This window comes from Columba livia, chromosome Z (assembly GCF_036013475.1).
Source record: "Columba livia isolate bColLiv1 breed racing homer chromosome Z, bColLiv1.pat.W.v2, whole genome shotgun sequence".
NCBI classification, from domain to species: Eukaryota; Metazoa; Chordata; class Aves; order Columbiformes; family Columbidae; genus Columba; species Columba livia.
Genome location: NC_088642.1, coordinates 14,077,082 through 14,102,349, shown reverse-complemented (window position 1 = coordinate 14,102,349; position 25,268 = coordinate 14,077,082). Strand labels below are relative to the sequence as shown.

Genomic DNA, 25,268 nt, shown 5'->3' with positions numbered 1-25,268 from the left:
TGACATAAAAAATACGATTTGGGCCTTTGTAGTTCTGTTAAGAATTAGTTTGTTATAGTAATACAGTTGTGATGAACAACTTCCATGCATATCTGGCAATGGTGAAAGTCTGCTTATGTGATTTCTTGAACATTGGCTGGAAAGTAACTCTGCTGTAACAGTGTAAATTAACAGTATATCTGAAAGCCAGTTACAATGAAGAATTTTTAAAAACAATCAATACATACTATTTCATTAATCCCACTAAGTTTCCCAGTAGACAGCTTTGGTCTTGAAGCAGGTCTTGGAGGGGGTACAATGGTGCCTACAGAAAGAGGAGTTGTGGGCCTTGCTGAAAGAAAGCAAATGTAAGGAAATAAATATTAGAAAGGTCACATTGAACATAAATACATACACACTTGAATAGATAACTGGAAGTTATGTTTCTATCAAAAATTCCTGTTTTACAAGCTCCATTTTGTAAGATTTACCACTAATCATAAATGCTTTTAAAATAGGGCCATGTGATACTCTGAAAAGTGACTCTAAAAGTGGCATCATGGGTTTTCTCATTGCTCACAAATGATTTTATACCATCTATCCTTGGAGGTTTGTATGTAAAAAGATTATTTTACCTGAATTTCCTTTTGTGTATAATTTATATGGATCCAGAATTTAGGTCAGTCTTTCATGTCGCACCACAAATTCAGTGGAAATGCATATTTAGTCCTGGCTTACACTGACATAACCCTACTTACACCAAATTTTGCCTGCTGAAATCCCATTGACTTCAATAGGTATACACCAGTGCAGCAGATAAATTACTCTATTGATTGTAAGAACACACTAACTCCTTACTGTCACTTAGCCAAGCTATTGGCAGTAAAGAGCAACTGAAAAAATACTGGCCCCATGTCTTCCTAAACCTACCAGAAACAAGTAACACATGATGGTGGCAGTACAAAGATGCCACTTTTATGAAGTCACTTTTCTAAATAAATGAATAAAACCGTCTTTCAAAATAAATGTTAGATGCCATTCATTGAGCATGTCAGACCTAAAATAAACTTTAAAAACCCCTGAAATTCTAGTATATTACTACGTTGTTGCAGCACATCCTATTACTTCTCTCAAATTATTCTGGATGGTTCTTTTTCTCTAACTAAATCACTTAACTTTATTAAAAATGCAGCTTTTAAGTATGGAGTTTTCTCAGGCATTCAACATAACTCTGCTGTCATCCAAGTACAGGAGTTTCATCACTGACTTGAAAGAAAGAAATTAGGCTAATACTGACCACATCCACAATAAGGGTTGCAAAGTCAAATGTGCCTAGAAAAATTCACTTCTAAAATATCAGTCATTCCTTTAAAATTCTTATTATGCTCCAAGAAGACAGTTCCTGCGAAACACTGAGTAGTCTGCTACAGTACCACAGGTATTCAGTGAGTCATGGCACACTTGCCCAAATGCACTTTTCCTTTGCCCTCATTGTATGTAGCACTACCATGATATCATCCATGCTTCAAAGGACTGGGTGTTAAAAAGGAACAGTTATAAATCCAGTTTATTTAATTTTATTTAATTTGAAAATATCTATTCAAAGCTGTTTAGGAATGGAATTGTTTTTGCAAATTCAATCACTTAATCTTTGAGATCTTACTGCTGTCTGACATCCTACAAAAATACACTCCTATTTATAAAAGAGCAAAGCTCTCCATAGTTAAGAGAAAGCAATGCTTTTAATTTGAAATTTCCTTCTTATTTCAAGCTGAATATTTACTTCATTGTCCTAACTTTCAAGGAAGCAATTTAGTACATTCTAAGTAAGGTGAATTAATTTTAGTGTCACGTGAGCGGTAATAACAAAAAGAAAAATGAGTCAAAAGCTTGCTTTTAGGAGACAGTTATTAGCAAAGAGCAGTACATAATGCATGCTTGCCATACCCTTATTTGTATGAGCACAAGAAGACACTAAGCTATAATCCAGTAGTGCTGAAGATGATGTGGAAGAAATTTCAGCAGCAGTGACAGTTTCTTCAATGAATAATTGTTCATGGCATATAGTATTATTGAAAAGGTCACTTTGATCCTCAGAAGCACAGCTGTTGGAAGAATTCCCAAGCAAAGCAGAAGAGGCAAGGCAGGCATTTTCAGTTTTAAAATGCAATCTTGGGGGCTCCTTCTTGTCTGTGCTTGTATGTCTAATCGTAAGAAGTTCATCAGCAAAGGAAATCCACTGACTCTGAGACCGTGAAACACAGGATAAAGTACTGGTGCTCCCTGATGGTGCTGCTGTAACAGCAGATTTGCACAAAGTGCTAAGAGTAAATTCTGGTGAGGATGGGCTTGTAGACCCAGAATCAGCCTGGTGTCCAAGCAAAGAGTGAGATATTCTACACCTCGGCATATCAATGGTAGATGAGGAGGAGCTCCTATTGTGCTCTTTTAGTACAGCTGGAGGAAAAGGGAAGAATTGAAACTGGACCAACACTGAAAAGATAAAAAGTTCAATATCCCCAAAAGTATTCAATATCTACTACACGAGGATTACCAACCAGCATGAAAAGTAACTGCTCTACAAGGTTAAAAAACCCACCACTTACAAATAAAAATGCCAACCGCATATCACATGTACTTCATTCACACTGTCACTTTCCATTTTTTAAGCCAAAAAGTAATGTTCTGTCTTTCTCTCCACTACTTGTCATGACTTCCCTTATTCCTTTAACTTCCTCTCTGTTGTGGTTTAACTTCCTCTAATCTTTGTCTTTCCCTTCTTGTGTCCTACTGGAATTTTGTTTCCTCTCTACAGCTTTCTGCTTTTAATTTATTTCAAAGCTATTTAATCAAACCTATCCTATCCTATCCTGTTTCTTCCAAACATTTTTATACTCTTATCCTTAACATTTGCTATGAGAAGGCCCAACATAAATGGCTGTTCATGGAATGAATAAAGACAATGCAGTCACATGATCCTGTCTGACATTATTCTGTCTGTATCAACCCATATCTAGTAACTGTATGTATGAGGTGTCACCCATCCCAGTTTATTTTCTCTCATCCTATAGTCTTCAAGGTGCTAGAAAACAGGAGTTTTCCAAAAGTATTCACTGCACTTGGCTGTAGCCTGTTGCAGCAGATGACAACAGAAGCAGAAAATGCAACATTAGTCAATTCTTGACATCTTGCAGATTGGCAAAGCTAGGAGCAACAGCAGACAAACAGAAAAGAGAGAGCAACATGCTTAAAAGTTCAGATCAAAAGCACAGGTGTCCAGTCTACAGTGGTCTTCCAGTCATGAACAAGTACATTCTCTAAGCCCACATAAACAGAGTTTTGACACAGCTTTCCATTTCTCAGATATTTTAAGTATCATTCAAAGGATATGAAATAAATCCTATTCAAAAGCAATGCGGAAATGTTCAAAACTATTTAAAAAATACACATGGATGAAAACGAGGAAGATAAATAAAAAGAAGCAATTTTACAATATCAATAGCTAAAAAATGTCTGTTGTGTTTGTTTAAGATAACAAAGTTAGATTAAACTTCTAATAAAGCAGGATTATTCATGGATGACTGAAGTTTACTTCTGTGCTGCATAAACCACTGTCTGCTCAAATACCGTGGTAGTTTAAGCGTTCAATCATTAACACAGAATTACAAAACAATATCTGAAGAAATGTTTTAGTAGTAAAAAAGTAATCTCTGAAACACGCTACATCATGATATGCAGATAAAAAACCAACTAAGTTATGTAATTTAAGTTTTGTATTCAGACTTTCAAAAGCTTTAATCATCAGCCTTCCTATATTAAGCTTGAAGTTGAAGATAAAACATTGATTTTAAGGAAAATACAACCACATCAAAGCCGTGTATTTTTTAAAGTCTTTAGAACTAAGCTGCAGGTTAGTCAGTATCAGAACTTGATTTAAACAATATCACAGAATCACAGAATGGTTGGGGTTGGTAGGGACCTCTGGAGATCATCCAGTCCAACCCACCTGCTAAAGCAGGTTCACCAGAGCAGATAGCACAGGAATGTGTCCAGGTGGGTTTTGAATGTCTCCAGAGAGAAGGAGACTCCACAAGCTCCCTGGGCAGCCTGTTCCAGTGCTCTGGCACCATCAAAGTAGTTTCTCCTTGTATTCAGGTAGAACCTCTTATGTTTTAGTATGTGGCTGTTTCCCCTCATCCTACATTAATCCAATACATTTTTTCCCCCAAAAAATGTATTAGTAATTTGTTATAGTTTAGACCACTCACTTTTCTACTTAACTCCAGGGATCATTACAGAAATGTAAATATCTCAGTTAATGCCTAGAACAACAATCCTTTAAGCAATTATGTAGCAGATACAGTTTGCCAAGGCAGAGATGTCTTATATCAAAAATTGACTTATGCCCACAGGATACTATATTCCACTGATTTCAACTAAATCTAGGGCTCTGTCAGGTATGAGGGCTCAGGCAGGTGATTCCCCTCCAGACATGGCTACAGAGGATGTTATGGATCCCAATTACCTGTCACTTACTCATCAGCCAAGGAATACTTTCTGCACAGTTCTGCTGCAAGGAGGGACTGTATGAATATTTCCTGACCTGCTCTAACTTCCATCCACACAAAGCAATGAACAACTAGATACAGTAACAACCAGAAGCACAACAAATTAATATCTTCTGCCATCCTCTACAGACTCCGACACCAGACCAAAGCTAGCAAAAGAAAGCGTTTTGAGAAAGCATCACTCCTTTTCAGCATATTCCACTTATATACATACAATTTATTCTTAAATATGCTACAAAGTTGGATCCACTAGCCAATATTCTTTACTGGTTATCTAAGTGAGAAAGGGACGATCCAATGATTTCTGTAAACTAGATTTTTTTAAAACCCATAAATTTTAAGGAACAGAAATTTGTAGTGAAAGAAGAAGTTTTTCTTAAAACCCGAAGGGTTACATAGCAATGCTGGTTGCTGCTAAAAGGACATTACCAAGGCCAAGAAGAACAGGATTTCCCTATTGATACATGTATTTTTTTTCTCACCATTTGTCAATCTGTATGATTAAGTACAGAGGAAAACAGCTAGAAAGTAATGACTATGAACTAAGAAGTGAAGTCTACCATATTTTTTTTTTAAATATTAAAATCTAGCTAAAAGTAATAGTGGACGCTTCTTAGGCATTTGGGAGAAGAGTCTCTACATTAAGAATGCAGGAAAATAGATCCACAGTAGACAGATTTAAAAGTACTACGGAAACAGCATATCTGCTGCTGCTAGTAAATAGCAGATTCTGCTTTAAATCCCCTAAGATAATCAACACAAATAATAAATAATGTAAAGAAATACTTTTAGTGAGTAGGTCCTAACATATCCATAATTTCTGTTTTTGTTTCCATCTTTCCTTCCTCTTTCTGAGCTAATTTCTCAACATGTCCTGCTTTCAGCCTCTTCAAGACACATACCCACTCACACGCTATTTTGCCTTTCTCTCTTTCAGTGCCTTCTGAATATATCAATCAATGATTTATTTTTCCCCTTTTTCCCCAAACACCAGGTTTCAGGAAAGCCTCCCAGTATGCCACCCACACTAATATCCTCAAAAATCCTGCACCCCCAAATTTCCACACAATATCTGCCCTTCCCCCTCTACATCCCATACTCCTGAACCCTCTTTTCTTCCCAACACCCTTGCTCTCAGGTGGTGCCAGGAACTCCCCCTTAATTCTAGTCTCAGACCTGCCGTGTTTATCCCATTCCCCTTGGATTACGCCTTGTATATCTCCTAACAGAATCACAGTTTCCTCACAGCAAAGTTCTGTGGTGCCTTTGTACTACAGAGCTCAACAGGCGTTCCTGGAAAGAAGAAATCCATCCTATTCACTGTGCAAGCTCATCTTGGCTCACAGTTCCTGCAACAATCTCCATTTAATCTACCAACCCTACCAGTTGATAAATCAGAACTATATTCTAGATGGTGATTTTTTTTTTTTGGAAAGTGAAAGAAGGTGATTTAAAAAAACAGGTAGAAATAAGACAGAATTTTCCTAAGGCTTCTAGTGTTCCCTCTTGCCCCTTTGTTCCTTAGTATGAAAGCCTGATATAGTGCACCATCATTTGTGTATTACCTATAACACAGCATAATGCTTTACAAAATTCTTTCAATAGTCAAAGTGTGCCCCCTTGCAATAACTAAAAAAGCAACAACAGAACACCCTGAAGTATATAGAGAAAAAATTTTCTACTACCAAATATTTTACCTGAGGAGGATGAGGATGCCAAGGAAGCTGAAGAGGAAGATTCAAGAGAACTGCTGAAGAGTGGATCCCATGCCAGGAAGTCACTGTTCCCCTTTCTATATTAAGAGTTACAATTGGAATACAAATGAAAGATGTATAAACTCATAAAAATCGAACTACAACTTTGGTAATAATTTGATAATAAATGTAAAAATATAATAAATACATTTGATAAATGCTTCTTTATTAGTCTTCGCACCTAAAAATAAAAGTACTTACAAATTGCAGGTCAAGAAACTGATTTATTCATAATGAGAATATCTGAACGGATACCTTGGTGCAAGTTTGTGTGTGGACAAACTTAATAATGTCAGTTAAATGATTGTCATTTTCAAGGATACATACATCTTCAAATCAATTTATTTCAGTATGTACATCTGTAAGCAATACAGACCTGTCCAAATTTAGGGCTTGTAATCTTAAATGCTTTACTACTGAACACTATATAATAGAAAGTAAACCTGAGATTTTATTAAAAAACAGTATTTTATAACCATGTAATTATAAACATCAACTGAGAAAGATCACATTGAAGCCAACGCATTAGAAGGGGAAAGCAAATGAACAGAAATCACTATTTTGACATAATTAATACTTGATTCTTATGATGCAATCAATTCCCAGTTTAAAATAGCAGACAGCTGACATTTTCACTGAGTTTCTGAGTAGCAGATCAAAATAAGACTAAATTCCCACAAAACTGTACTTGATAGAATTTGAAATTTGAACTTACTCATTAGTTGGAGCAGAAAGCTTTGATTTTGTTAACTCTTCACCTAAGCAAAAGACACAGTATTATCACTAAACCTGTGGCACTCAAGAATTTAATCTTCATTTAAAAAGAAAAAAAAAAAAAGTAAATATTAATGGTTGAAGTTTGAAACTAATTAGGGATTATTAAAATGTAAAAGAGAAAATGCATTATTTCTAATTATAAATTCATATACTTCTGAAATAACTTCTAATAGGAGAGGACTAGATAGACCAATACATTAGGGGAGGAATTGTTGTTGTTCATTTGAAATTTCTTCCTTAAATTGTACTGTTTACATGAATATAATTCTTCTGCCAATCTGGCTTGGTTTCCCATTGAAAAAAAACCCTACAGGATAGGGAATAATGCTCTGTCCTCTGTCTCCACAGCCACTTTTTTTGTTTGTTTTTATTATAAAAGAGAGAGAGTGTGCCTTGCTGGCTTGTGGATCACCCTAAACATAGCAGGTGGAAAGGTTCTAAGAACCACAGGAGCCTTTACCATGGGGTCTCCACTCTGGCTCTTGGATGTTTTTCTTCACTGTCACAGACAACCTCATCTGCTTCCCAGAACAGGAACAGCCAAGTGTATATATATATATGTATATGTACATACATACATACATATACACACACACACACACATATATATGTGTCTATATACGTATATACACACACACACACATATATGTGTCTATATACGTATATACACACACACACACATATATGTGTCTATATACGTATACATACACACACACATATATATGTGTCTATATACGTATATACACACACACACACATATATGTGTCTATATACGTATACATACACACACACACATATATATGCGTCTATATACGTATACACACACACACACACATATATATGCGTCTATATACGTATACACACACACACACATATATATGCGTCTATATACGTATACACACACACACACATATATATGCGTCTATATACGTATACACACACACACACATATAAATGCGTCTATATACGTATACACACACACACATGTGTCTATATACGTATACACACACACACACACATGTGTCTATATACGTATACACACACACACGTGTCTATATACGTATACACACACACACACACACGTGTCTATATACGTATACACACACACACACACACACGTGTCTATATACGTATACACACACACACACACACACGTGTCTATATACGTATACACACACACACACACACACGTGTCTATATACGTATACACACACACACACACGTGTCTATATACGTATACACACACACACACACGTGTCTATATACGTATACACACACACACACACGTGTCTATATACGTATACACACACACACCCACGTGTCTATATACGTATACACACACACACCCACGTGTCTATATACGTATACACACACACGTGTCTATATACGTATACACACACACACACACGTGTCTATATACGTACACACACACACACACACGTGTCTATATACGTACACACACACACACACACGTGTCTCTATACGTACACACACACACACACACGTGTCTCTATACGTACACACACACACACACACACGTGTCTCTATACGTACACACACACACACACACGTGTCTCTATACGTATACACACACACACACGTGTCTCTATACGTATACACACACACACACACACACGTGTCTCTATACGTATACACACACACACACACACGTGTCTCTATACGTATACACACACACACACACACACGTGTCTCTATACGTATACACACACACACACCCACGTGTCTCTATACGTATACACACACACACACCCACGTGTCTCTATACGTATACACACACACACACCCACGTGTCTCTATACGTATACACACACACACACCCACGTGTCTATATACGTATACACACACACACCCACGTGTCTATATACGTATACACACACACACCCACGTGTCTATATACGTATACACACACACACCCACGTGTCTATATACGTATACACACACACACGTGTCTATATACGTATACACACACACACGTGTCTATATACGTATACACACACACCCACGTGTCTATATACGTATACACACACACCCACGTGTCTATATACGTATACACACACACGTGTCTATATACGTATACACACACACACACACGTGTCTCTATACGTATACACACACACCCACCCACGTGTCTCTATACGTATACACACACACACACCCACGTGTCTATATACGTATACACACACACACCCACGTGTCTATATACGTATACACACACACACCCACGTGTCTATATACGTATACACACACACACACACGTGTCTCTATACGTATACACACACACACACACGTGTCTATATACGTATACACACACACACGTGTCTATATACGTATACACACACACCCACGTGTCTATATACGTATACACACCCACGTGTCTATATACGTATACACACACACGTGTCTATATACGTATACACACACACACACACGTGTCTCTATACGTATACACACACACACACACACGTGTCTCTATACGTATACACACACACACACCCACGTGTCTATATACGTATACACACACACACCCACGTGTCTATATACGTATACACACACACGTGTCTATATACGTATACACACACACACACACGTGTCTATATACGTACACACACACACGTGTCTATATACGTACACACACACACACACGTGTCTATATACGTACACACACACACACACGTGTCTATATACGTACACACACACACACACACGTGTCTCTATACGTACACACACACACACCCACGTGTCTCTATACGTATACACACACACACACCCACGTGTCTCTATACGTATACACACACACACACCCACGTGTCTCTATACGTATACACACACACACACCCACGTGTCTCTATACGTATACACACACACACACCCACGTGTCTCTATACGTATACACACACACACACCCACGTGTCTCTATACGTATACACACACACACACCCACGTGTCTCTATACGTATACACACACACACACCCACGTGTCTCTATACGTATACACACACACACACCCACGTGTCTCTATACGTATACACACACACACACCCACGTGTCTCTATACGTATACACACACACACACCCACGTGTCTCTATACGTATACACACACACACACCCACGTGTCTCTATACGTATACACACACACACACCCACGTGTCTCTATACGTATACACACACACACCCACGTGTCTCTATACGTATACACACACACACCCACGTGTCTCTATACGTATACACACACACACCCACGTGTCTCTATACGTATACACACACCCACGTGTCTATATACGTATACACACACCCACGTGTCTATATACGTATACACACACACACCCACGTGTCTATATACGTATACACACACACACACACACGTGTCTCTATACGTATACACACACACACACCCACGTGTCTCTATACGTATACACACACACACACCCACGTGTCTCTATACGTATACACACACACACACCCACGTGTCTCTATACGTATACACACACACACACCCACGTGTCTCTATACGTATACACACACACACACCCACGTGTCTCTATACGTATACACACACACACACCCACGTGTCTCTATACGTATACACACACACACACCCACGTGTCTCTATACGTATACACACACACACACCCACGTGTCTCTATACGTATACACACACACACCCACGTGTCTCTATACGTATACACACACACACCCACGTGTCTATATACGTATACACACACCCACGTGTCTATATACGTATACACACACCCACGTGTCTATATACGTATACACACACACGTGTCTATATACGTATACACACACACACACACGTGTCTATATACGTATACACACACACACACGTGTCTATATACGTATACACACACACACACGTGTCTATATACGTATACACACACACACACGTGTCTATATACGTATACACACACACACACGTGTCTATATACGTATACACACACACACACGTGTCTATATACGTATACACACACACACACGTGTCTATATACGTATACACACACACACACGTGTCTATATACGTATACACACACACACACATATATGTGCGTATATATACACACACACACACACACATATGTGCGTATATACACACACACACACATATGTGCGTATATACACACACACACACACACATATGTGCGTATATACACACACACACACACACACATATGTGCGTATATACACACACACACACACACACATATGTGCGTATATACACACACACACACATATGTGCGTATATACACACACACACACACATATGTGCGTATATACACACACACACACACACACATATGTGCGTATATACACACACACACACATGTGCGTATATACACACACACACACATGTGCGTATATACACACACACACACACATATGTGCGTATATACACACACACACACACACACATATGTGCGTATATACACACACACACACACACATATGTGCGTATATACACACACACACACACATATGTGCGTATATACACACACACACACACATATGTGCGTATATACACACACACACACACACATATGTGCGTATATACACACACACACACACACATATGTGCGTATATATACACACACACACACACACATATGTGCGTATATACATACACACACACACATATGTGCGTATATACATACACACACACACACATATGTGCGTATATACATACACACACACACACATATGTGCGTATATACATACACACACACACACATATGTGCGTATATACATACACACACACACACATATGTGCGTATATACATACACACACACACACATATGTGCGTATATACATACACACACACACACATATGTGCGTATATACATACACACACACACACATATGTGCGTATATACATACACACACACACACATATGTGCGTATATACATACACACACACACATATGTGCGTATATACATACACACACACACATATGTGCGTATATACATACACACACACACATATGTGCGTATATACATACACACACACACACATATGTGCGTATATACATACACACACACATATGTGCGTATATACATACACACACACACATATGTGCGTATATACATACACACACACACATATGTGCGTATATACATACACACACACACACATATGTGCGTATATACATACACACACACATATGTGCGTATATACATACACACACACACACATATGTGCGTATATACATACACACACACACATATGTGCGTATATACATACACACACACACATATGTGCGTATATACATACACACACACACACATATGTGCGTATATACATATACACACACACACACACGTGCGTATATACATATACACACACACACACACGTGCATATATACATATACACACACACACACACGTGCGTATATACATATACACACACACACATGTGCGTATATACATATACACACACACACATGTGCGTATATACATATACACACACACACACACATGTGCGTATATACACACACACACATGTGCGTATATACATATACACACACACACACACATGTGCGTATATACATATACACACACACACACATGTGCGTATATACATATACACACACACACACATGTGCGTATATACATATACACACACACACATATGTGCGTATATACATATACACACACACATATATGTGTATATATATTTCATATATATTAAAAAAAAAAAAAGAAAGAAAAAAAGGAACAGAGGTATTTGGGTGCTCCTACTTGCTATGTTGAAATGTTGACTAAAAAATTTGTATCCTTTGATTTTACTGTGAGTAGGTCAAATGCAAATATCATAGTGGTATCTAGAATTGAGAATAAATATTTTTTCTGTTTAAGATACAGATACTTAAGAAGTTTATTTCTTCAACAGTTTTTTAAAAAGTATTTTCATGGTATATCAAAAACATAACAGAAATAGACTAAAAGATTGACACTTACTGGATGAATTCCGATTCATTTGTGCCTGAAACAGAACAAAAAGAAAGGAATAAGTTATTTTACCAACTGCCAAATAAAATGCTTAATAGCCTCATGATTCTTGTTTCCACTCAACTTCCTATGAGATACTTTGCTTTCAACACAAGGCAAAACATTATGAGGTTGCAGAAGTCGAGAACATGAGGCAGGACAGAGCAACCAGTGCACACCCATCACACTAGTAAGAAAAGTCTGGAATGAACACTGTAGAACTGACAAAGGGAGCACTATTACTATAATAAATCCCTTCACAAGCTGGGGCAGTAAAATTAAACAGCTTATATATCACATGGCTTTCCCAGTAACTCCCTCACATACTACACTCGCTTGGTTTTAATCTAAAAGTGTGAATAAAAAGCCATTCTGTACTTACAGGACTGTGTCTCTGCTTTCAAAATGTGGGGGAAAATAAGAGAAAAATCATCATTATTATTTTAATATGTTATGCACAATATTCTCCTTAAAATCAGAGGCATTCTTATTGCAATCTGAATATTGTACTAGCACACTTTAATACTATTTATCTGTAATATCACCACATGGTATAAAGGATCTTTCTGTGGATTGCAGAATGCATACAATGAAGCTGCATGGTAAGTTACATGTATCCACATTTTATGATCTTTTAAAGGTTTGTATATTATTGAAGAGTAAACTACGTTAAACTATGTTAAAAGCTATGTTCATCTAACTCCACAATGTATTCATATGCCTTGTGGCAGCAACAGCAGAAAGGCAAAGATGGAGCACTCCCAAGACTCAAAGGAAAGTTAAAATCTGAGAGGAGAAGCTACTTGATGTTTTACTGCAATAAAGCATACCAAAGATGACCTAGTGCACAAAAAAAAACCCCAAAACAATACCCAAACAAAACCAAAAGAAAACCAACCAAACGAACAAAAAAAACCCCCAATAACTGTACTTAAACCTAGAATAAATTCTGAACAATAAAATCTATGTTTACACTAAGAATTCTTTACCACTTTCTTGTCTATGCATTAAAAATACAGGGAACAAAATAACTTACAGATATTGCTGGAGAAAGAGCGATGTTTCCTATAGATACTTTTAATTCATCCAACGAAGGCATGGTATACTGAGAGCTATTATTTGGCTGGACAGGTTTTATTTCTACATGGAACCTCCTGGGTTCGTCATCTTCAGAGTCAGAATCACTGGATGAATAGAAATGATTCTCTTTGGTATGTTTTTCTCAGTTAAGGTGGAAATACTTCAAATTCATCTGCTTAATCCATTTTGTAATTACTCTCTACAATATACTCATATTAAGTGAACACCACAGATTAACAACGCTGCCTAAGCTCTTTATGTGTTTATTCAGACACTCAAATATATCCACTGATGAAAATTCACAACTCGGAAGTAAAATTCAGATTTTATATTCCTTTCATCTCCATACTGACATTCTGTTCTAAAAGGTGCTATGTCAGGTAACTGAACAACTGCATATTTGAAGGCATCAGGATAACTGAAAGATTCTACAGTAGCAACACTTCTGCATGTTAAATTTATGACTTGTAATGAAAAATGTATAAATCCTTTTAAACCAAGTGAAGGAATGCCCAGCCTTTTTAATTAGCAGTGAAACACCCATGCTACCCGTACCAAGCATTAACAGTAGAGGAAGAAGCGGCAGCAGCAGCCAACATTGCTTGCAAAACTTTCAGTGCCACCCTGCAAAAGGGGCAAGAAAGGATGCCCATCACACAGAAGGCTGCACAGTAAACTGAACACCATCAACTGCTTAAAGGCATCACAACAACAACTCAGTCCTCAAAATAAGCAAAACATACAGACAAATTTTAAATGGACTGCATCTGCACTGAACAAATGCTCTGAAAGGCCTGTGCTAAGCCTTAAAAGGTGGATTTGTTCTGGCAAATAAGAATTTGAAAACTGTCCTGTGCTTAAACATTTCTTACCACCTAGGGGAAGCATACATATTCTATATCTCACTTCTGTTGTTTTCATTTGGAAATATGCCAGCCATTTGAATGAAATCTCTTCAAACCATTTCCTGACAAAGACTAAAGCCCTGAACCCTAAAGACAATCCAAATCCATTTCAACTGAAAGAATCCCTGAGTTGTGATGAGGAAAAAGTCAAATGTCTTCATCTTACAGGCTGTCGCCCAAAGTGGATTATATCTGGAAAAGAAAATGTTAAAGTCATTTTTCATTTCATCAAAAGATCTCTTGCCTTCAAAGTTATCACTGAGTTTCAAGATACATTTCCTATGAATCAGGCAGCTCTTGTAAAGCGCTTTTCCAACTTAAAACTGGACTTATTGAGACTGACTGACATTATGGTAAAAGAATGTCCTACAACAACAGTATTTACATTTATACAGTAACGTAGGAGTAGGACATTTACACAAGCCTAAAATTACATTTGGTCCTTTGAAGGCAACAGCGAGGCTGATGTGGCCCCCGGTGAAAATGAGTTTGACACCCCTATCCTACAACAAATAGTGTCAAGAGTTCCCATCAACAGAATAAATATCCACTCTTGGATGCTAAGGGAGGAAAGGAGAAAGGAACTGATGCCTTCCTGAATGTGGTTAAGATTTTCAGAAGTTCAAGGCTGACAGGTATTACAAATCACTGAGCTTTTTCACTGGATGAATGGTCTTTTCTATTGTTTCATGACAAAAAGGATAAGGGAAGAAAAGGATGCACAGGTGAATCATTTACAAAACATGAATGTTATTCACTCCTCTTTCCATTTCATGAATATATGCAAAATCTAAAAAAATCCCCCCCCACAACCCTGAACTGGACAAACGTATTTCACTTTTATACCAATTTTGTAAATAGGAAACATGAAGTGCTTTTATCAGTGCAGTAATCTTCACTGGGGGCAACAAAGGCATAATATGCAAAGATGATGAAAACAGAGAAGCTATGATGATGGACTGGCTCACTTTAAGGTGCTGTTAGCTGCTCAAAGTTTTCACCATTTAAGGAAATTGCAAAGTGTAAGTTTACTTTTACGGTAAGTTTACCTTTTATCTGCAGTACTCAGAACCATCAGTGAATACATTTCCAAAAATGAACTATCTTGCAAACATATTAAGCTTGCTTAGACCTAGAGCAATTATTTCCAGCACTTAAGTACAGCTTCCCTCTGTTTCTGACGGGAGGAAAAAAGAGGATAAGAATCTTTTTCTTCAAAGGAAGAACAGAGAAAATCACAAGCCTCCATAAAAAAGTGCCCATAACAAAAATCTGTTCTGCATATCAAAGTTATTATTTAAAAGACAATAAAAGCTAGAAGCACCAGTTAGAAACAGCATGTGGCATAATGACTTCATTAAGTAACAGAACTTCTATTTCTAGACTGTGGGAGCTCCCAGTCTTTTCAATGGTGTTATAAAAAGTGGAAGGGTGCAGGTATGGAAGAGATAACCACTCTGTATGCTTAAAAAAGTTTACAAACTCTCTTTTCAAGGAGAAAGATCTGTGTGATCACCTTAAAGCTTCTGTTCTGGATTTTTTTTTTTCTTTTTGCATACACACAAAACCTAAGACAAATATTGTATATTTTGCAAAAATCTATAAATATAAGAATACAATGGTGTTTAACACTTCATCAGTACTTCTTCTCTACATAGAACTGTAAAAACATCAAATAACTTGGCACATTAATAGTGAAAAGGATATCCTGTGTTGCTTCTGGTTTAATGCTGTATCCTTCATCATCTACATCAGGAATGTTCTAAAAACAAACAAACAAACAAACAATGATATTGACAAATAACTAATAATTAAAGGTGAATAGCAATGACTTTCATAAGCTGTCATAATCAAATTTTCATTTTTTACTGATAAAAACTCAGTCTAATAACAACATTTTTTTAGTTATCTCAAATTATGCTCTGTAGTTCAGAAGCAGTGATAGACAAGATACCTCCAGAACAGAAAACAACAGAACAACCTCCACATTTCCTATGAAAACTGGCAAGTTTGAATGCATGTGCCTTTACTGGTACTCTATCGAAAAGGTCAGGAACTCACAGAAGAATTCTAGCTTTACTACTGAGTAGTACTGATAAGCCTGCAATTCTCTCAGCCTCAAATACTTTTCCAATTCCCCCTTCTAATTCTCTCAGCTAAGGCACTGGAGGCTCTGATGGTGCAGGATCAAAATCTTTCCTAAGTATTAGTCAATACTTCAATAAACAAGTAAAAGCATTACAGGTTACACAGGTAGCAACTTTCACCCCCCTTGAAAAGGCAGCAAGCCTGTATTGTTACTTTATCACAGAATATCCACATTATTTAAAAGGCATAGATGAAACTTAAACACAAGTGCTCAAACCCAGGTTCCAAAGTTTTCATTTACACATCTCCAGCACCTTCCTGGATTTTCAGCACTAATAAGTACCTGGGAGCTTCACACTAGTTCAACTTTTCAGTTCTTGCAGGCAATCGAATATAAATTGAAAAGAATTATGTTAAAATAATTCAGAAGGCTTAGCTAAGCACTTAGTTTCATAAAAATGTTTTGGGGTAGGGAAAAACAAGTTTCTAATATAACAATCTAGATTTTTTAAATGTGTAAAAAAGTACATATGAGCATGTTCATAAAGGGATAAAGTGGGATACACAGATACACTTTGTCCATTCAAAACAGAAAAGCCCACTCATGATTTTGTGTGCATAGTTAGTCTACGTGAACTGCTGAGATGCTGCAGTAAGTTTATTACAAAAAACACAAACGGAATGCCTTCAAAATGTAGTGATTTCAGATGTTACAAATTTATTATAAAATGACAAGATTCATATTAAAAAGTGATTTATTCTGAAGTACCAATCAGGTACTGGGAAGCAGCTTGACTGATATAGAGATATATCAGCAAGATATATTTCACCCTACTGTATATAAGTCATAAGACAGAACAAAATGAAGACTTAAAGTGGACTAGCAAGAAACCACTTGACTTCACCTAAAATTTGAAACCAAATTTAAGGATATATTCACCTTGAAAAGTTTTTGAATTACAGAGGAAGATAAACATTAAGAAGTAGTTGCCCCTCTATTCCTTTTATAGATAGCCCATATGGGATGTCTGATATTTTACTAAGACTGTCCTCTGTACAGCTCTTTAAATCTAGCAGTTCTGAACTAAAATGATTTTAAATATAGATCAAATTTCTGCTAAAAAAGAGTAAGAAATACAATCCCATATAGGAGATTTAATACTGTAGCCAATTAAATAGTGCATCAAAGTAAGGACAAAAAAAAGCTTTAAGCCTGAACCTGAATTTTAAAATATGGAACATTTAGATGAAATTTCTTGAAAAACTTTTAAGACATGGACTTCATCACTATTTGACTAAAAAAACAAAGGGGAAGTGGGGGTGGGAAGAAAAAAAAGAAATGGGGGGGCGGGTGGAAAAGGTAATAAAAGCAGGATCACACGGTCCAGTACCTTAGATCTACTTGCTCGAATCAGAGTTCTTAGCTACGCTTGACCTCAGGCTGACCTTGTTTATATACCAAAAAACACTAATGGAACTTGACATCAAAATAAACAGAACAAAAACATATAGCTAGAGGGTAGGAACATTTTCCTACAATACTACAATTTCTGAATTCTGAAATTATTTTATTTGTCATATTAAGCAATTTTCAATAGATCAAGATCATTCATGGTTAAGATGAACTGAAAACCAACAAAAATCTTTAAATATACAACATTTAGTTTTTCTTCCAGCTGGGTCATATATGTAAAGGATATTATTATTAAGCACACACATCATGAACAACATAGCTGGCAAATCTGTGGTATAGAACTGTGAAAGAACTTAGTTTGCAGAAATTATTTTCATTGGATTATTTTTAATTTACTGAATAATCTCTAGGACAAACTAAATCCATAGAAAGCACTAAAATCTTCAAGTTCTTTAAGTATTGAATGTCTTTCTTAATATTTTTATGTTAATTATTTCCGATCTTGCAAAGATATTTGAATCACCTATTCCTCAGCAATGGCACTTTAGCAAGTAGCCTGTATTCACTACTTCAGAAAAAAGTTGAAGTTAATATGTAGGTAACCAAGACAGAAGCTTTACAACTTAGATTCTGAACACAGAAACTGAAAAATTCCTTGCTTCTTTTTCAGCAGGCCAAGATCACTACTTTCTTTTAGCTGTTTGCAGAGAACTTAATTTGTACTTTTTCCCCTATTCCTAAAATTTAAATATATATAATTTAAAACTTCCGACTGTACATAATGTATACAGAGTGAGAAATCATCTGCTTTGTAAATGATTCAGATTAATCTTGTACCCATTTATGATCATTCTTAACACACATCCTGCTTTAATTAATGAGATGCTGATTTTACATTTTTGTGTAAACCAATAGAAGGGTGGAAGAAATACTTAATGTACCTTTGGATTGATGAAGACAGATTGTTTCGTGTACAAGCAAATGGTACCTCAAAATCTTTCTTACAAGTCAAGAAGTAATTTTAAAAAATTATTTTCAACGCTTTGAACAGCTGAACTGGTGAACAGTTCTGCTTTGTGCAACATCAGAATTTTATTAATTAATCTACATTTTGTAACAACAGTAGAGGACACAGCACTTTGGGAGAGAGACTTATTCGTGAATTTGATGTTAATAAATGCACTTACATTTACCTGACTAATTCTCACTCCCTTCTCAACACTCCTGTGACAGAACTGTATGTTCCGTGGTGGATCACAGTGCGACTTTTAAGTAGCAGTCACAATACAGACAAGACCTGATTTGCTCATCATACTGATTGCAAGAAAAAACCACTGCCTTCATGTATACTTGCATCACTTTTGAATTTCAACGCAGAGGAAGAAAATCTTTGCAAACTTCAGGTTTCTGTAAGAAGTAGCTATTAGTACAATTGGGGATGAAGGTCTGGTCGAGCCCCCTGTGCAAACACATTTTTTTGTAGTCTCTGCAGTAAAGAAAAGCTCAATATGCACGTAACTTGAACTCTGTGGAAGTTACTGGAAAGGTGGACTTCCTCGGAAGAAGGTTTCACCTTCTCAAAGGTTCTGTTAAGCAATTAAACAAATAGCTAGAAAAAGCACAGAGTTTTCCCCATGTTTGCAGATGTAATACAATATATTACTAATTAAGATACTATATAGTTCTAAATATTCATTAAAAATTTAGGGTTTACAACTCTCTGCATTAGTATGTTCCATGAACTTTCTGGGATGAATAATTAAAGAAATAAAACACAAGGGCATAACAAATAACAAAGTAAAACTGGCTATATAAAAAAACATGAAGACTGAGCATTCTATTGCCAAAATTTATTTTCAGAGTTTTGGTGAACAATTTGACTTGGCTTCCTTGCTCTGTCCCATCTATCATCCAAAAGGAATGGAAGAAGCCACACTATTACCATGTCACTAGTTCTTCTGGGCTACATAAAAAGGACAGGAGAAGAACATCAGGAACATGTTGCAGTACAGCTGCTTCATTTGGCCTTTCCTCAGCAGCATTAGCACAGCATACAGGTTGGCCATCAGTCAAGAAGCAAAGAACCTTCACTTCAGCTTGATTTCTGTCTATTTTCTCTTCTCCTGGGATATTTACAGTGGTTATGAGAGCTTTTTATCAACTTTTTCTTGGGTTATGCTTCTAGATACAGCACAGCTGAACAGCTCACTGTTGCTTTTTCTGAGAGATGAGCTTTCTATCATTTTACTGAACTGGACTGACTTCCTGTAACCCAGAGGAGAATCAAAGTGAACTCAAAGTAAGCAGTTGAAGCTTATAGCCTGGAACAAGAGAAAAAAAGAGCCTCTCCACTTTTGACATATTTGAGATGTAATTGTGACATCCTTAGGTTAAGACAGAGCTATTGCATAATATCAACCTCCCCTCCTTAGGGTGCCTATTAACCCAAAAGACATGTAAGAACAGAGCATCCCATTCCTTCCGTTGCCAGAGATGCAGAAAGTAAGAAAAACAGGTATTCAAAGTGCTCCTGTCTTGTGCTGCGACAACAAAGCCTTGCACCCAGTCTCAACAGCAGCTATTCAAAATATGCCAGAACTGAACATTACAAAATGCAAAAAAAGAAAAACATTTGAATTTCCTTGAATATGAGGTTACACTTAGGTTCCACTAATTAGAGTTTGATGGTTCCAAATTCAATCAGTCCCAAGCAATAAAAATACAACCATACAACCATAATCATGCTACAGTCATACATAAAGAGGTTAATTAAAAGTTTTGGATGCCCTGATATATTTGTTTGCATCCCAGTTGCCTAGAAAAAAAGGTTCAGCATTATGTTCTGTGCATCTGTGGGTCCCTTCTTAATTACTTTTGAACTTACTGGACAATTTCAAATGGATTTGACAGACAGAACAGAGGACTCAAAGATAATTACATTACTCCAGTCTTCATGAAAATAGGCAGTCAAGTAGAAGAAAGAGATTTGCAAGTATCCCAACCAAGGGAAGGGCTGCAATTCAAATTCAGATCTTACTGGACACAAATGGAACTTTGTAATTGTTTATGCAAAAGAAAAGTTTCTACTAGAGCTTGTATCTTCCTACAGACAATTCCTAGAGACATGGTAAACACATGGGAAACAAAACAATTAGTTCTGCCTTCAGAAAAACCTTCTAGGTAATAAAGAGCCAGACTTCAGTTGCCATCTCTTTTCAGTGTACACACAGTTAAGTTTCTACTTTTCTTAATTACCAAGGCTTAGCTTAATGGAAGTTACATGTGTAGGCTGACATATAACAACACAGGAATTTTAAATCTCATGACATACTGTAATCTTTATTTAAACAGAGACTGCTTATTCAAATAGTCAATCTTTTTAACAAATACCAGCTCTCAGTTGCCTTACTACTCATGAGCACAGAAAACCTCCTACAGCAGTTAGAAAAAATTCTTCATAGGAATTAACAATTTTATTTGAAAATTCAATTTTTTTAAATACGTGTAAACTGGCAGCTACAGACCCCATGAGCATAAGTGGTTGTCTTGCCACAGATAAATTTGACAACTTCTGTTTTGTTAAAAAAGACATTTTTTAGGACCATCTCACTGTTTCATTTTCTGTAAACAGAGAAAACAAGTTCAAACACACTGCATTATCCATTTTGGATTAGTGAGAAGGCCCTAATGGTATTGACTACACAATGGATGTTCAAAAATTCATAATATCACACAGAACTGGTAGATAAAGTATTGAATATAGTTCTTACTGGATCCTTAACTTCTAAAATTTCAACATATTTAACCCAGTACTTAGAGTTATTTATAACTGTAGAGTGCTTATCTCTTACATTCCTTTCACACAATCAACATCCTTGACAAATAAACAAAAGCCAACTTTTAACAAAGACTATGTTAATAATATAAAAGCCAGACAGATTTTCTGTGAGCGATCAAAGCTGGCTAAAATAATAACTGGAGCACATCAAATAAGTTGAATTTTCTGAGGGCTGGTCCTCAGCATTTTCTAGCAATTAAATACAAATTATATTTGCCCCCCCCTATTTTTTTTTTTTGCAATAATACTTTTCCATTTTAAATTTCCTGAAATGTGTATCTTATTGCAAAGATCAATACAAAACAAATGCTCATAGAGATAATACTATAGATAGCTGTACCTATTTAGACCAAGTTTGAAATATGAAATAGAAAGGAAACCTTAAAAGAAAAGACAAAAATGAAAGAGTTTGAAATGGGATCTTCCAGAAGAAGATAACAACCTTAAGATGTAAGAGCACTCTGGGGTGCTTGTTTGTAAGGGGTGAAATTAATCTCATCATTGGTATGCTGCATCACTTTTAATGAGAATTATAATAATGGTTTCTGCTGTTAAAACATTCTACCATTCAGAATAAAACTGTTGCCTGTAGAAAGCAAGAAGAAATGATTGACCAATTTACAGTTCCAAATGCATTCATAAAATATTGGGCATAAAGAAAAAAAAAAGGAATACAATGAAAGTATCATTTTTGTTGCTAGACAAAGTTAGGAAGTCTTAATTTTTAACCAAATACAAGTAATATCTAGACAGAAAATTAACTTAGACAGAACAATTAAATTAGATGATCACATGGTGTGCCTCATGTAGCCAGAAAGAATGTCAAACACATTTACACCTAATTTTTTGAATTAATTATATTTTTAAAATGTAGAGACCAAAATAGGCAAAGAAGACAATAAATATTGCAAGCCAAAACCCAGTTGTAGTTCACTCAAGTGATGCAATCTGAACTGTCAAAAGATACTATTTCCATGAAAAGCTGGACAAATACATGGATAATTTTAAAGGTACTTTCCTTTAAATGTACCCAAGGAAATATATTTGCTCTATATCAAGGTTACCTAGCACAGGATAAAATGACTGTCTCGATGATGCTTACAAGGTTGCTCTTACAAATATAGTTTTATTATGTGGCAAAATTTCTTTATTTAGAAGAATGGTTCTACTAGGCTTTTTTTAAACCAAGTTTCTCAAAAAAAGTTTTAATATTAGGTACTAAATCTTCCAGATACTAGACACAAAGAAGAAAATCCACAAAAGAGATGAACTTGGAAATTTAAATTATTTAACATAACTGGCACCTAAATAAATAAACTGAAAACCAAATCAGACTACAGAAAAATTACTTAAATTATTCCATAAATTATTCCCTAATATAGCTATAAGGAGATGCAATCTCTGTTACACATAATTCGAGAACACATATATATTTAAATAAAAAGGCCCAATTAAGGAAATAAAAAAGCATTAACATACCAATTTATTTTGCAACTGTCACTTATTCGGATTTAATAAATAAAATTGTAAGATGTATCACAGATGAAAATGTCAGTAGTTAAAAACAGGCCATTAAAAAGGTGCATTTCAACACCCTATCACCAGTGGTAAGTCAGAATCCCATTGATAATAGAAGGGTTCTCAAAGGAAACATTAGTAAGCAGTGGAATATGATGATGCAAAGTTGGATTCACAATAAAATAAACCGAACTTTTTCTTACTTAGCATCTATTAACCAAAGAATTTGAACTATCAACTTGGAAAAAAAAAGTAGTAAATGCTTGCAGCAAGAACACCTTGTTTAAAAACTAAAATTGTTAGGAAATAAAAATGTATTACTGACGCATATTTGCATATACTGCTAAATATTTAATACTGAGCAAAAATAACACTTTGTCTATGTTATTAAAATACTAAATCCTCTATCAGATAAATAATGCATTGCAGAGATGGTATATAAGTTGAGTTTCTCAGACTATAGTGCTTGACAATATTGGCATATGCATTTGTTTTGGAATTAAGTCTACTTACAACTGAGTCTGCATCTGGACACTCCCTATTAAAAACAAACAAACAACAAACACACAATTATAAAACGCACAAATTATTTTATTCATGCAGTTATTGTACTTCCTTTAATATTTTTCAATTAATTTGAAACATTACATTTGTCCCTTTTGTGTCTCAAACTCTGTTAAAATTTTCACCATAAATAATCCACGTTCAATTTACTGAGATTTAAACAAAAGCTGAAAGTTTATGCTCAAAACACAGAAGAAAAAATCAAAATAAATGCTGAATAAAACAAACTTACATCATAATGAAAAATAAAAATTAAGGGAAGCCAGAAGTACCACACTATGTTCTGGATAAATATACTTTAAGAGTCAAGTTTCTGTGGTTGATGTGCCCAATAAGTAGAAGTCATCAATGCTAATGAAATAGTCCACATGCAATTGCAAACCATTTTGGACAATAAACAGTATCCAAAGTAATTATACTATTCTTAGAGGAGTTCAGAGCTTTACTCTTTTGGAATCTCATTCTTAGTTCATATTTGTCAAGCGCAGTTGCAGTCAAGCACTAGGAGATGCTGGAACAAAAAAAATTATGAAGTACTCTCCTAATAATATTTTTTTTTTTTTTTTAAAGAACAAAAGGACTTTTTTAAAGGAAAAAAAAAGGCATGAGCAGAAATGTAGTGATCACAAGCACCTTAACCATAAGCATAATATTTTTCCACAATAACTTAGACTTAAGAAGTGATATTTTAAAAGAATGAATGACACTGATTGATGTCTGCAAAAGGCAGAAGCAATAACATTTACAGAATGTGGGAATACT

At 35.9% G+C, this 25,268-nt stretch overlaps 1 protein-coding gene across 10 annotated transcripts in view; it reads right to left on the bottom strand.

The window, feature by feature from the left end:
• Positions 1 to 25,268, bottom strand: part of FCHO2 (FCH and mu domain containing endocytic adaptor 2) — a 100,230-nt gene that overhangs the window by 22,361 nt on the left and 52,601 nt on the right. For 4 of the 10 annotated variants that reach the window (XM_065047293.1, XM_065047292.1, XM_065047284.1 and 1 more), the window contains exons 11-19: positions 24,456 to 24,480; positions 16,792 to 16,846; positions 14,136 to 14,314; positions 13,482 to 13,496; positions 13,070 to 13,094; positions 7,017 to 7,059; positions 6,245 to 6,339; positions 1,927 to 2,436; positions 228 to 331 (exon numbers count right to left, since the gene is read on the bottom strand). In XM_065047293.1, the coding sequence (XP_064903365.1) occupies positions 228 to 331; positions 1,927 to 2,436; positions 6,245 to 6,339; positions 7,017 to 7,059; positions 13,070 to 13,094; positions 13,482 to 13,496; positions 14,136 to 14,314; positions 16,792 to 16,846; positions 24,456 to 24,480 (1,051 nt within the window). The remainder of the gene's footprint in view (positions 1 to 227; positions 332 to 1,926; positions 2,437 to 6,244; positions 6,340 to 7,016; positions 7,060 to 13,069; positions 13,095 to 13,481; positions 13,497 to 14,135; positions 14,315 to 16,791; positions 16,847 to 24,455; positions 24,481 to 25,268) is intronic. The other 6 variants (XM_065047288.1, XM_065047289.1, XM_065047285.1 and 3 more) reach the window with 5 other exon arrangements.